The 15,165-nt window shown below is 42.5% G+C and overlaps 1 protein-coding gene across 1 annotated transcript in view; it reads left to right on the forward strand.

Annotated features, from left to right (window-relative positions):
* Positions 1-14,773, forward strand: part of LOC111961346 (aryl hydrocarbon receptor-like) — a 34,775-nt gene extending 20,002 nt beyond the window's left edge. The window contains exons 3-5 of the mRNA XM_023983538.2: positions 9,957-10,075; positions 10,138-10,227; positions 12,453-14,773. Of these exons, the coding sequence (XP_023839306.1) occupies positions 9,957-10,075; positions 10,138-10,227; positions 12,453-12,506 (263 nt within the window). The 3' untranslated portion in view covers positions 12,507-14,773. The remainder of the gene's footprint in view (positions 1-9,956; positions 10,076-10,137; positions 10,228-12,452) is intronic.
* The last annotated feature ends 392 nt before the right edge of the window (positions 14,774-15,165 follow it).

Below are 15,165 nucleotides of genomic sequence, written 5' to 3' on the forward strand. Positions count from 1 at the left end.
GCTAAGACGCACGCGACAAACTGGCAGTGGTGGGAAAAGTACCCAATTGTCATACTTGAGTAAAAGTTTAGATACCTTAATAAAAAGTTACTCAAGTAAAAATGAAAGTCAGCCAGTGAAATTCTACTTGAGTAAAAGTCTAAAAGTATTTTGGTTTTTACATGTATTCAAGTATCAAAAGTAAAAGTATAAATCCTTTAAAAATCTGTATATTAATCAAATCAAAATGTATTTGTCACATGCACCGACTACAACAGGTGTAGACCTTACCGTGAAATGATTACTTACAAACCCTTAACCAACAATGCAGTTTTAAGAAAAATAGAGTTAAGAAAATATTTATTTACTAAATAAACTAAAGTAACACAATATACTAACAATAACAAGGCTACAGTATATACAGGGGATACAGGTACCGAGTCAATGTGCTGAGGAACAGCTTAGTTGAGCTAATTGAGATAATATGTACATGTAGGTAGGGGTAAAGGGGCAAAGCAGATGGCACTATTTTCTTGTTTTTAAAATGTATGGATAGCCAGGGGCACACTCCAACACTCAGACATTATTTACAAAAGATGCTTTTGTGTTTAGTGAGTCTGCCAGATCAGAGACAGTAGGGATGACCACGTGTTCTCTTGATAAGTGCATGAATTTGACCATTTTCCTGTCCTGCTAAGCATTCAAAATGTAAGAGTGCGTTTGGTTCTCAGGGAAAATGTATGGAGTAAGAAGTACAATATTTTCTTTAGGAATGTAGTGAAGTAAATGTAAAAGTTGTCCAAAATAGTAAAGTAAAGTACAGATACCCCCCAAAATGACTTAAGTAGTACTTTAAAGTATTTTTACTTTAAAGTACTGCAAACTGGGCTCTGCAAACTGGGCATTCATTTTCCAGAATCAATCTTCATTGATACTCTCATTTTAGTAGTGTCTTCTCTGTGTGCAATTTGAGTAGTTGAGACATAAAAAGGGTATCGTTAGAAAAGGTAGCTTCTCCTCTATTACAGTAAAATAGTGTCTCAATGTGTTTTGGTGTCCAAACACACACATTTATTTGATGAGGATGGGTAACAAACAGACAGGCCTTTCTGTGTACCAGTGGAGGTTCCTCAGTGAATTTCATAAAAATAGTGACACATTTTAAAAGTTATCCTCTTTAGATAAAACTATACTAAATATATTCACTCGACAGTAGCCTCAACAAAACTCTGTAGGGTAGCACCATGGTGTAGCTGGAGGACAGCTAGCTTCCGTCCTCCTCTGGGTACATTGACTTCAATACAAAACCTAGGAGGCTCATGGTTCTCACCCCCTTCCATAGACTCACATAGTAATTATGACAACTTCTGGAGGACGTCCTCGAACCTATCAGAGCTCTTGCAGCATGAAACAACATATTGTCCACCTGATCAAAGGATCAGAGAATCAATCTAGTACTGAAAGCATACGCTACAGCTAGCTAGCACTGCAGTGCATAAAATGTGGTGAGTAGTTGACTCAGAGAGAGAGAAAAACAATAGTTGAACAGTTTTGAACAAATTAATTTCTTCAAAAATGGAGGAGAAGTGAGAGAGAGAGAGAGAGAGGGAGAACTGCAGCTATCTAGTTTAGCGTACTCAAACACCTGGCTCAAACAGAGGGATAATATGTTAGCTAGTGGGCTATGACTATCCAACACTGGAACTCTTCCAAGTGAAGGTAAGCTTTTTGTTTAATTAATTTATTGCCACTGGGGCCCACCGGTGTAACTGCTAAACTGCTTACTGACTGTACACTGTACTGCATGATTGGAGCGGATTTACTAACTTGTTAGTTCTAGTAGCTATGTTGACTATGATGTTACTTTAGCTAATTTAGCTGTGTGTAGCGGTTAGTGGTTATGATATGGTTTGGCTTGGAAAGGTTTTTTCGCCTGGTCACAGACAACTGATGTGTTGTGCACTGAAGTCCACAAGCGAAGGGAGAAGGTGAGAGGAGGAGAGCATGTAGATGCAAGAAGGAATACAACGTGGCTGCTATGAAAGTGAACTGTGTTTACTTGTGATCAGGGGTATATTCATTTAGCGGATTCTGTTGAAAAACGTTTCTTAATCGGAAGCAAGCGGAACGAAACGGGGATAAACATACATGAATTTGTCCAATAGAATTGCACCCTAGATCAGCTAGATGCAGGCAAGAGTGTGCAAGGTGGTATTGAATGTGCCACTGTCTGCCCATGTGTCACTGTCTGTCACCTCAAATATTTCTCTTGACCTGTGTGCACCTACGTTGTAAACTTTATTTCATAGGCTAGGTTGTAGCAACCTCATGATGGGTATAGGGAAAATTTGAGTATCATGTAGTAGCCTAAACCTATCGATGTGACATTGAACTGGATGAATGGAATATGAATGACAGTCACCCAATATGCTGTATTAGAAATAAGGCCATGTTCATAAAAAACAATTATCGTCCTTCCTCATCTTAAATGGCACTGACTGCCACTGATGTATACTTAGTGGACTAAAGGTCTGTGCTTTAAGGTAAGCCAATGTATAGATCAGAAACATTGCAGATAGAAATATACAGTATAGAGCTGATAGGATTTGTTATTCTTAGTACCATGTCTGTTCTAGATAACACATTTCCATCTCAGCACTCTATAAACATGGCACCCTTGTGAATAAGCCCCAGGTGAGGCTATCCACATCGCCTAGTGTTGGTTACCATGGTTACTCCCTCTCCCCATAGCAACAGGGAGCCTTAGCTTATACTTATCCAGAGAACCTTTATTATGATGTTGTTGTTGTTGCCCACTGGCTACATTCACTTTTGTTATTTGAGGTGTCATCAACCCCCAGGGGCTGTCATTTGGGCTGTCATCAACCCCCAGGGCCAATCAGATGTGTGTATCTGAGCGTTGGTGCAGCTGTGTGTGTTATGGCCTGGCTGTAAGGATGTAAGGAATCCCCACAGGTTCAAATGTTTAAGATGAGTGCATCGGTCGGTGGGACCCCAAACCGATACAAATTTAGCGTTCATTGGTCAGAAAATCGATTCAAACGTTACGAATCGTCGGTTCACTGACAATTTTTGCTCATATTATTTTCTTTCTACCTTCCAAAAAATACATCTCATATTTTGTGACCACTGTCCTCTCCTTCAGTGTATGAACTAAACATGTAAGTACGTTGACAGTCATTGATCTACAAGTCATTTTGCATGCCAATCAACCCCGAGTCAAACTGTGCACTGTTGTAATTTGAATCAATGTAATTTGAAAATTGTGTTTTTGCTTTAAACAATCAGTGTATATGGTCATTTTTAGATATACAGGGTAAAGTTGATCATTTCAAAACGAGGACAGCAATCACTTTTGCAAGCGGCACTACATGGTCCAAGCAGGAGGAGAAGCGCTCCAGAAAAACTTCCAAACAGTCAAAACCATTCAATTTTGAGACGGGGGTGAAATTCAAAGCTATATATTCATTGGCTATGTCATAGATCATTTTTAAAGATAAATATTTACACATTACTAGCTCAAACTATTTTAATCTGGAAAAATGACAAGTAAGTGATGGTGAAAAACAGGCTGCATTGCCCCCCCTCCCCCAATCTGATAGTGGGGTGGTAGATGCCCACTAGTCTCCCTTATGGCTCAGCTCAGGTGACTGCAAACACCATAGACATATACACTGAGCGTACAAAACATTTCCATTACATGAATCCAGGTGAAAGCTATGATATCTTATTGATGTCACTTGTTAAATCCACTTCAATCAGCATAGATGAAGGGGAGGAGACATGTTAAAGAAGGATTTTTAAACCTTGAGACAATTGAGACATGGATTGTGTATGTGTACCATTTAGAGGGTCTATGGGCAAGACATAATATTGAAGTGCCTTTGAAAGGGGTATGGTAGTAAGGTGCCAGACGCACCGGTTTGATTGTGTCAAGAACTGCAATGCTGCTGGGTTTTTCACGCTCAACAGTTTCCCTTGTGTACCAAGAATGGTCCACCACCAAAAGGCATCCAGCCAACTTGGAGCAGCATCCCTGTGGAGCATTTTCGGTGCCTTGTAGTCCCAATGATTTGAGGCTGTTCTGAGGCAAAATGGAGTGCAACTCAATATTAGGAAGGTGTTCCTAATGTTTTTATGTTTTGTAAACTCTGTACATAATTTACACACACACACACACACACACACACACACACACACACACACACACACACACACACACACACACACACACACACACACACACACACACACACACACACACACAGGGTGAGAGTAAGCTCAGACAGATCCAGCTCAGAGAGGCCCAGCTCATGAGCTCCATCAGCAGCAGATTTTAATTTAGAATGAAAAATGTATGTGTTTATGCAACAACTGTTAATGCATCGAATCTTATCGCATCAAACCGAATCGCATCGATTCGTTCCTCTAATCAAACCGAATCGCATCGATTCGTTCCTCTAATCAAACCGAATCGCATTGAATCGTTTCAAACCAAAACGTAGCATTCCTGTATCGTATCAGAGCACATGTATCTAGATACATATCGAATCGTCTTGAAAGGGAAAGATGCACATCCCTACGTGCCTGGCTAATCATCAGGCCTGTTTCCTGTGTTTGTTGATAAGAAAAGGTGAGGGGGTGAGGGGGTAAGGGGGGAGGAGTGAGCAGGGTTGAGGCCCAGTTAGTTCAGTCATTAACCTAACCCTGGCCTACCACACCACAGTTTCCACTGTCATTTTTGTTTATTTATTTCACTTGCTTTGGCAACGCCCACATAGGTTTCCCACGCCAAAAAGCCCCTTGGAATTGAGTTGTTGTTCACAATCCTCTAATGGATTGGATATTGTTAAGATGAACAGTCAACTCCTGATAAGTGTGCAAACTCTGTTTAAGTGTAATACAGATTTCAACTACTTCTATTTGAATAGCTCCTGATAACTACATGCTCTAGTTTAGTGCACACTGTCTGTCACAACTGCCTCAGCTGCCAGGAGTTGACTGTACTACCTCTGTTACACCAAGTGATTAAAGTGTCTTTAACATACTTAGCCTACCAATGTTTAGCACCAACTGGTTGCAGACAGGCACAAGCCAATATTTCAAATCAGGATTTTTGTGTGTACAGTATGTATATAGTATGTGTACAGTGTGTGTACAGCAGTGGAGGCTTCTGAGGGGAGGACAGCTCATAATAATGGCTAGAATGGAGTCAATGGAATCAAACACGTGGTTTCCATGTGGTTGATACCATTCCATTCCACCCATTAATATGAGCCAGCCTCCACTGGTGTACAGTATGTGTACAGTATGTGTACAGTATGTGTATGCCCTTTGTGTGGTGTGAGAGAGCCTCATGTAGTGTGCATATAGTGCAGTGTGAATAGGAGTTTGACTGCCGTGTGTGTGTGTGTGTGTGTGTGTGTGTGTGTGTGTGTGTGTGTGTGTGTGTGGGCGGCTGGTACACGGGGTGTGTATGTGCGGTAATACTCCCTGACTCCCCGGCCCCTCAATAACTTTTAAAATTAAAATTAAAAAGACAGGATAGTATAGGACAGGACAGGACAGTATAGGAGGATGGGACAGTATATGACATGACAGTTAAGGAGGACAGGACAGTATAGGAGGACAGGATGGTATAGGAGGACAGGACAGTAAAAGACAAGACAGGACAGTATAGGAGGACAGGACAGTATAGGAGGACAGGACAGAACGGTATAGGAGAACAGGACAGGACAGTATGTGACAGGACAGTATATGACAGGACAGTAGAGGACAACAGGACAGGGCAGTATATGACAGGACAGCATGTGACAGGACAGTATAGGAAAACAGGACTGGACAGTATATGACAGGACAGTATAGTATAGGAGAACAGGACAGTATAGGACCACAGGGCAGTATGTGACAGGACAGTATAGGACAACAGGACAGGACAGTATAGGACCACAGGGCAGGGCAGGGCAGGATATGACAGGACAGTATATGACAGGACAGGGCAGTATATGACAGGACAGTATATGACAGGACAGGGCAGTATATGACAGGGCAGGGCAGTATATGACAGGACAGTATATGACAGGACAGGGCAGTATATGACAGGGCAGTATATGACAGGACAGGGCAGTATATACAGGCAGTATAATGAAGGGCAGTATATGACAGGACAGGGCAGTATATGACAGGGCAGTATATGACAGGACAGGGCAGTATATGACAGGGCAGTATATGACAGGACAGGGCAGTATATGACAGGGCAGTGTAGGAGAACAGGACAGGACATGCTGATGTGTTGTGTTGTTTTTCATAATGTGGCTTTCATAGTAATGCTTTTTGTATCCTGTCACATCCTTCTGCCTGTACTTCCTCTCCAACTGGGGCAGTATCAGAACACACACATACACACGCACCTGCCATCCCTTTCATGTGGTCCAGCCAGGTGTGTGTGTGTGTGTAGATGAACTGGCTCTGACTGGACTACTATAGTTTCCCTTCGAGTGTGCGCCCCTCATCTCCCATCTAACCGGACCGGAACTGAAACCTAAACTTAACCTAAACTAACTCTCTGAATGTACAGTACTGTAGTGTAGTCTCCCCCGCCTCTGTCTCTAGGATACCTGAAACCGGACCTGAAACCAGATCTAAACCAAATTGAATATCAAGTAAAGCTGCATATCCTGTATTGTAGTGTAGTGTAGAGAGCCAGTCTATCCCCCCCCCCGTCTCACAGACCCCATCTCTCTGGCGTGGCGTGCAGCGTGTTCGTGTGAACTCTTCACCTCGCCAGCACACAGAGCCCAGTAAAGGATTGAGAGAGACTAGAGGAAGAGGAAGGGAGGCAGGAAGGGATGCTAGTGAAGGGGGACAAAACAAAGCGAGGGAGGTTAGACAGAGGGTATAGGGTAACTGTGTAGAGCGACAAGTTATGAAAGTGGAAAGTTCCCTTTACTAAATCTTTCCAATTTGTTATGTTTTATTGAATGAAGTTAAATATTTCACACATTTTGTACAGGTCTGTGTGCTCACTACTTTTGCAGTGCTGGATGTATTCAGTGGCATTATGATGCTTTGAGTCTGCAGTGAAAGAAATGTGTACAATGTACATAGTCCTGACTCTTTTAGCTTTTAGGTTGTGGAGAGATGCTAGTTCATCAAAGAGTTCTTGATTTTGTAAGGAGGGGAAGGGGGCTTGGAGATAAAGAGTCAAGACGGGGGAGTTTGTTGCTGTGCCGTTGAGTCATTGGGAGAAGGAAAGGAGGATCGCAGTGCTGAATGAACGCCAGCCAGAGAACATAGATTAGATTACAACTGGCCTAGAGAACACAGACCTTCAACTACTGCCTTTAGAACCAGAAGCCTGACTAATACAGACTTCAAGCTAAGGACTACAGCCATAAAACTGCTGCCGCTGACAAGCCAAACGACCGCCATGAGTTATCTGGTGACCCTCCACACACACGGCTCATATGAAGCGATAATCATTTCCTCTGCTTTCTGCCATGTCCTGTTGTCATACTCACACAGGGGAGGGCTGCTAGTGTGTGTGTGTGTGTGTGTGTTGTGTATTGTGTGTTGTGTGTGTAAGGCCTGTAGGAAGTCACTGATACTCTTGTCTGTTCCAGAAATAGCCCAGTGAAACATGATCAGGGACGTATTGCAGCGGACTAGAATCTGAAGTCAAATGTCTACTGTTTGCTGATGATCTGGTGCTTCTGTCCCCAACCAAGGAGGGCCTACAGCAGCACCTACAGTTGAAGTCGGACGTTTACATACACCTTAGCCAGATACATTTAAACTCAGTTTTTCACAATTCCTGACATTTAATCCTAGTAAAAAATTCCCTGTCTTAGGTCAGTTAGGATCACCACTTTATTTTAAGAATGTGAAATGTCAGAATAATAGTAGAGAGAATGATTTATTTCAGCATTTCTTTCTTTCATCACATTCCCAGTGGGTCAGAAGTTTACATACACTCAATTAGTATTTGGTAGCATTACCTTTAAATTGTTTAACTTGGGTCCAACATTTCGGGGAGCCGAACATTTCGGGGAGCTTCCCCCAATAAGTTGGGTGAGTTTTGGCCCATTCCTCCTGACAGAGCTGGTGTCACTGAATCAGGTTTGTAGGCCTCCTTGCTCGCACACGCTTTTTCAGTTCTGCCCACAAATTTACTCTAGAATTGAGGTCAGGGCTTTGTGATGGCCACTCCAATACCTTGACTTTGTTGTCCTTAAGCCATTTTGCCACAACTTTGGAAGTATGCTTGGGGTCATTGTCCATTTGGAAGACCCATTTGCGACCAAGCTTTAACTTCCTGACTGATGTCTTGAGATGTTGCTTCAATATATCCATATAATTTTGCTTCCTCATGAAGCCATCTATTTTGTGAAGTGCACCAGTCCCTCCTGCAGCAAGCACCCCCACAACATGATGCTGCCACCCCCGTGCTTCACGGTTGGGATGGTGTTCTTCGGCTTGCAAGCCTCCCTCTTTGTCCTCCAAACATAGCGATGGTCATTATGGCCAAACAGTTCTATTTTTGGTTCATCAGGCATTACTTGTGTCATGCACAAAGTAGATGTCCTAACCGACTTGCCAAAACTATAGTTTGTTAACAAGAAATTTGTGGAGTGGTTGAAAAATGAGTTTTAATGACTCCAACATATGTGTATGTAAACTTCTGACTTCAACTGTAGATCTTCTGCACAGATTCTGTCAGACCTGGGCCCTGACAGTAAATCTCAGTAAAACAAAAATAATGGTGTTCCAAAAAAGGTCCAGTTGCCAGGACCACAAATACAAAATCCATCTAGACACCGTTGCACTAGAGTACACAAAAAACTATACATACCTCGGCCTAAACATCAGCGCCACAGGTAACTTCCACCAAGCTGTGAACGATCTGAGAGACAAAGCAAGAAGGGCCTTCTAAGCCATCAAAATGAACATAAAATTTGACATATCTGGCTAAACATACTTGAATCAGTTATAGAACCCATTGCCGTTTATGGTTGTGAGGTCTGGGGTCCGCTCACCAACCAAGAATTCACAAAAGGGGACAAAAACCAAATTGAGACTCTGCTAAAATATCCTCCACGTACAACGTAAAACACCAAATAATGCATGCAGAGCAGAATTAGGCCGATACCCGCTAACTATCAAAATCCAGATAAGAGCCCTTAAATTCTACAACCACCTAAAAGGAAGCGATTCCCGAACCTTCCATATCAAAGCCATCACCTACAGACAGATGCACCTGGAGAAGATTCCCCTAAGCAAGCTGGTCCTGGGGCTCTGTTCACAAACACAAACACACCCCACAGAGCCTCAGGACAGCAACACAATTAGACCCAACCAAATCATGAGAAAACAAAAAGATAATTGCTTGACACATTGGAAAGACTTAACAAAAAAACAGAGCAAACTAGAATGCTATTTGGCCCTAAACAGAGACTACACAGTGGCAGAATACCTGACCACTGTGACAGACCCAAACTTAAGCTTTGACTATGACAGACTCAGTGAGCATAGTCTTGCTATTGAGAAAGGCCGCCCGCCGTAGGCAGACCTGGCTCTCAAGAGAAGACTGTGCACACTGCCCACAAAATGAGGTGGAAACTGAGCTGCACAGCCTTACAGCCCATCTCCTCATTTAAAAAAATCAGACCTGGATGAACCTCTGTCGGATGATTCCTATCAAACGGCCAAACAGTTATTCTGTCTAAAGACAGCGATTTGTAGTTTGTTAGAATCTTATGCGTATTAACCCATCATTTATTAGCTTAATAGGGGCTTTAAATATTTACCTGTCAATATAAAATGTCAGTGTGCATTCCCCCAGGGTCTCGAAGGCTTCAGACTGTCTCCATCTCAGGTGTACTATATAGCTATACGCTATAAATACATTTAAGGACTAACGAACGAAGTCGTGTTTCATCTCCTCTCCTGTGTTGCAGCGACCCTCCAGAAGAAGAGTGAGTGGCCGGCCGCCCTCGTCAATGGGAACGGGAGGACCGGATGGACATCCACTTCTATAGACGGAGTCAGCCTCTCAGAGGGAATCCTACTGCTGCAGGTATAGCTGTGTGTGTGTGCGTCTGTGTGTGTGTGTCTCATGTATCCTCTCTCTCTGCGTAGGCCCTGAATGGTTTTGTCCTGGTGGTGACCACTGATGGCTCCATCTTCTACGCCTCTCCAACCATCCAGGACTACCTGCGCTTCCACCAGGTACAGCGCCTTCGGGAAAATATTCAGACCCCTTGACTCTTTCCACATTTTGTTACGTTACAGCCTTATTCTAAAATGGATACAACAAATAAAAATGCTCAGCAATCTGCACACCATACCCCATAATGACAAAGCAGAAACATGTTTTTTTATTTCAAAATAAAAACTGAAATATCACATTAACAAGTATTCAGATCTTTTGACATGAGACTCGAAATTGGGCTCAGGTGCATCCTGTTTCCATTGATCATCTTTGAGATGGGTATACAACTTAATTGGAGTCCAATTAAGGTAAATTCCATTGATTGGACATAATTTGGAAAGGCACACACCTGTCTATATAAGGTCCCACAGTTGACAGAACATGTCAAAGCAAAAACCAAGCCATGAGGTTGAATAAATGGTCCGTAGAGCTCTGAGACAGGATTGTGTTGAGGCACTGATATGGGGAAGGATACCAAAACATTTCAGCTGCTCTGAAGGTCCCCAGGAACACAATGGCCTCCATCATTCTTAAATGAAAGAAGTTTGGAACCACCAAGATACTTCCTAGAGCTGGCCGCCTGGCCAAACTGAGCAATCGGGGGAGAAGGGCTTTGGTCACGGAGGTGGCCAAGAACCTGATGGTCACTCTCAGAGCTCCTCAGTGGAGGTGGGAGAACCTTCCAGAAGGACAATCATCTCTGCAGCACACTACCAATCAGGTCTTTATGGTAGAATATCCAGACGGAAGACACTCCTCAGTAAAAGGCACATGACAGCCAGCTTGGAGTTTGCCAAAAGGCACCTAAAGGACTCAGACCATGAGAAACAAGATTCGCTGGTCTGATGAAAACAAGATTGAACTTTTTGGCCTGAATGTCAAGCGTCACGTCTGGAGGAAACCTGGCACCATCCCTACGGTAATGCATGGGGGTGGTAGCATCATGCTGTGGGGACTGGGAGCAGGGACTGGGAGACTAGTCAGGATCAAGGCAAAGATGAACGGAGCAAAGTGCAGAGAGATCCTTGATGAAAATCTGCTCCAGAGCTCTCAGTACCTCAGAATGGGGCAAAGGTTCACTGTGTGCTTAGGACAACGACCCTAAGCACACAGCCAAGACAACAAGAGTGGACAAGTCTCTTTGGGACAACTCTTTGAATGTCCTTATGTGGTCCAGCCAGACTTGAACCCGATCAAACATCTCTGGAGAGACCTGAAAATAGCTGTGCAGCGACACTCCCCATCCAACCTGACAGAGCTTGAGAGGATCTGCAGAGAAGAATGGGAGAAACTCCCCAAATACAGGTGTGCCAAGCTTGTAGCGTCATACCCAAGAGGACTGTAATCGCTGCCAAAGGTGCTTCAACAAAGTACTGAGTAAAGGGTCTGAATACATATGTACAGTAAATGTAATATTTCAGTTTTTGCTTTATCATTATGGGGTATTGTTTGTAGATTGGAGGGAATTATTATTTTTTAATCCATTTTAGAATAAGGCTGTAACGTCACTGTGGAATAAGTCAAGGGGTCTGAATACTTTCCAAATGCACTGAATATAATATTTTAAATAGAAAAGAACGGATTGATGCGTCAAATGTGGTTTTGTATATCAGTTCATAAACTTGATCCCATGGTACTGAGACATCAAAAATCTGTTCTCAACTATCTTGACTTTTATGCCTTATAGTTATCAAACCTCTCAACCTTTTATACTAGTCATTTTAAGTCGCACAAGGTTTTGATTGGAGTCAAACTAATTCATTCCTTTCTCTTTTGAATAATTGCCTCTTCGATTTTTGTGGCAGAGCTGCAATGAGTTGGTTATACTTTTGTATTGAGCATGCATCGCCATACACCTTTTTTAATTGATTGTGTGACGAAATGTTATGTAAGTCAAACATACCTTCCTTATACATCTAAGAAAATGTGGCTTTCCTCTATCAGTACGTTGGAGTTGAGCCATATTATTATCTGTAATATTTGTTCTGCTTCTTTTGGAGGATGAAATTATAATTATAACCATCTCTGTATGGCTTCATTTAGAAAGGAGGATACTTCAAACAGGATTCCATTGTCAATCCACCGGTAATGGTTGGTTTTAAGGCAAAGAGACCCCTTTTGGACATTGGATGTGCCTCTGTTAGTAACCTGCTGGAAAAGCAGTTTGGATTTCGATATATTTTCGGTTTAAGTGAGAGATTTAATGCCTTAATATTTAACTTTGTCTGGTTTTCCATTTCAGATCAAATGTAGGATTTTTTTTCACATGATCCTCCTGGAGTCAGTAGAGCCATGAATACATACAGTGCCTTCAGAAAGTATTCACACCCCTTGACTTTTTCATTTTTTTTGTGTTACAGCTTGAATTTTAAATAGACTAAATTGAGATTTTGGGACACTGGCCTACACACAATACCCAATAATGTCAAAATGGAACTATGTTTTTGAAAATGTGTACATATTAATTAAAAAGGATAAGCTGAATTTTCTTTAGTCAATAAGTATTCAACCCATTTGTTATGGCAAGTTCAGGAGTAAAAAATAGCTTAAGTCACATAGTAAGTTGCGTGGACTCACTCTGTGTGCTATACTAGTGTTCTACATGCATTTTTAATGACTACCTCATCTCTGTACCCTACAGTCGTGGCCAAAAGTTTTGAGAATGACACAAATATTAATTTTCACAAAGTCTGCTGCCTCAGTTTGTATGATGGCAATTTGCATATACTCCAGAATGTTATGAAGAGTGATCAGATGAATTGCAATTAATTGCAAAGACCCTCTTTGCCATGCAAATTAACTGAATCCCCCAAAAACATTTCCACTGCATTTCAGCCTTGCCACAAAAGGACCAGCTGACATCATGTCAGTGATTCTCTCGTTAACACAGGTGTGAGTGTTGACGAGGACAAGGCTGGAGATCACTCTGTCTTGCTGATTGAGTTCGAATAACAGACTGGAAGCTTCAAAATGAGAGTGGTGCTTGGAATCCTTCTTCTTACTCTGTCAAACATGGTTACCTGCAAGGAAACACGTGCCGTCATCATTGCACAAAAGGGTTCACAGGCAAGGACATTGCTGCCAGTAAGATTGCACCTAAATCAACCATTTATCGGATCATCAAGAACTTCAAGGAGAGCGGTTCAATTGTTGTGAAGAAGGCTTCATGGCGCCCAAGAAAGTCCAGCAAGCGCCAGGACCATCTCCTAAAGTTGATTCAGCTGCGGGATTGTGGCACCACCAGTACAGAGCTTGCTCAGGAATGGCATCAGGCAGGTGTGAGTGCATCTGCACGCACAGTGAGGCGAAGACTTTTGGAGGATGGCCTGGTGTCAAGAAGGGCAGCAAAGAAGCCACTTCTCTCCAGGAAAAACATCAGGGACAGACTGATATTCTGCAAAAGGTACATGGATTGGAATGCTGAGGACTGGGGTAAAATCAGTTTCTCTGATGAATCCCCTTTCCGATTGTTTGGGGCATCTGGAAAAAAGCTTGTCCGGAGAAGACAAGGTGAGCGCTACCATCAGTCCTGTGTCATGCCAACAGTAAAGCATCCTGAGACCATTCATGTGTGGGGTTGCTTCTCAGCCAAGGGAGTGGGCTCACTCACAATTTTGCCTAAGAACACATCCATGAATAAAGAATGGTACCAACACATCCTCCGAGAGCAACTTCTCCCAACCATCCAGGAACAGTTTGGTGACGAACAATACCTTTTCCAGCATGATGGAGCACCTTGCCCTAAGGCAAAAGTGATAACTAAGTGGCTCGGGGAACAAAACATCGATATTTGGGTACATGGCCAGGAAACTCCCCAGACCTTTAATCCCATTGAGAACTTGTGGTCAATCCTCAAGAGGCAGGTGGACAAACAGAAACCCACAAATTCTGACAAACTCCAAACATTGATTATGCAAGAATGGGCTGCCATCAGTCAGGATGTGGCCCAGAAGTTAATTGACAGCATGCCAGGGCGGATTGCAGAGGTCTTGAAAAAGAAGGGTCAACACTGCAAATATTGACTCTGCATCAACTTCATGTAATTGTCAATAAAAGCCTTTGACACTCATGAAATGCTTGTAATTATACTTCAGTATTCCATAGTAACATCTGACAAAAATATCTAAAGACACTGAAGCAGCAAACTTTGTGGAAATTAATATTTGTGTCATTCTCAAAACTTTTGGCCACGACTGTACACATACAATTATCTGTAAGGTCCCTCAGTCAAGCTGTCACGACTTCCGCCAAAGTCGGTCCCTCTCCTTGTTCGGGCGGTGTTCGGCGGTCGACGTCACCGACCTTCTTGCCATCACTGATCCATTTTTCATTTTCCATTGGTTTTGTCTTGTCTTCCTTCACACCTGGTTCCTATCCCATCAATTACATGTTGTGTATTTAACCCCGTTTCTCCTCATGTCCTTGTCGGAGATTGTTTTGTTTGTATGTGATGTGTTATTTAGTGTTGGTATGCGACGGGTTTTGTACCCACTTTGTTATTTTGTACATTTTGGTTGTTTTGGAGTTCTATCAGCATTTATTAAACTACTTAGTTTATACCAAGTTCGTTGTCCTGCGCCTGACTTCCCTGCCACCAACACGCACCCTTACACGAGCAGTGAATTTCAAACACAAATTCAACCACAAAGACCAGGGACGTTTTCCAATGCCTTGCAAAGAAGGGCACCTATTGGTAGATGGGTTAAAAAAACAACAGAAATTGAATATCCCTTTGAGCATGGTGAAGTTATTAATTACACTTTGGATAGTGTATCAATACACCCAGTCACTAAAAGATACAGGTGTTCTTCCTAACTCAATTGCCGGAGAGAAAGGAAACCGCTCAGGGATTCAATATGAGGCCTATGGTGACATTAAAACAGTTATAGAGTTTAACGGCTGTAATAGGAGAAAACTGAAGATGGATCAACAACATTGTAGTTACTCCACAATAC

Source organism: Salvelinus sp. IW2-2015, linkage group LG4q.1:29 (assembly GCF_002910315.2).
Source record: "Salvelinus sp. IW2-2015 linkage group LG4q.1:29, ASM291031v2, whole genome shotgun sequence".
NCBI lineage: Eukaryota > Metazoa > Chordata > Actinopteri > Salmoniformes > Salmonidae > Salvelinus > Salvelinus sp. IW2-2015.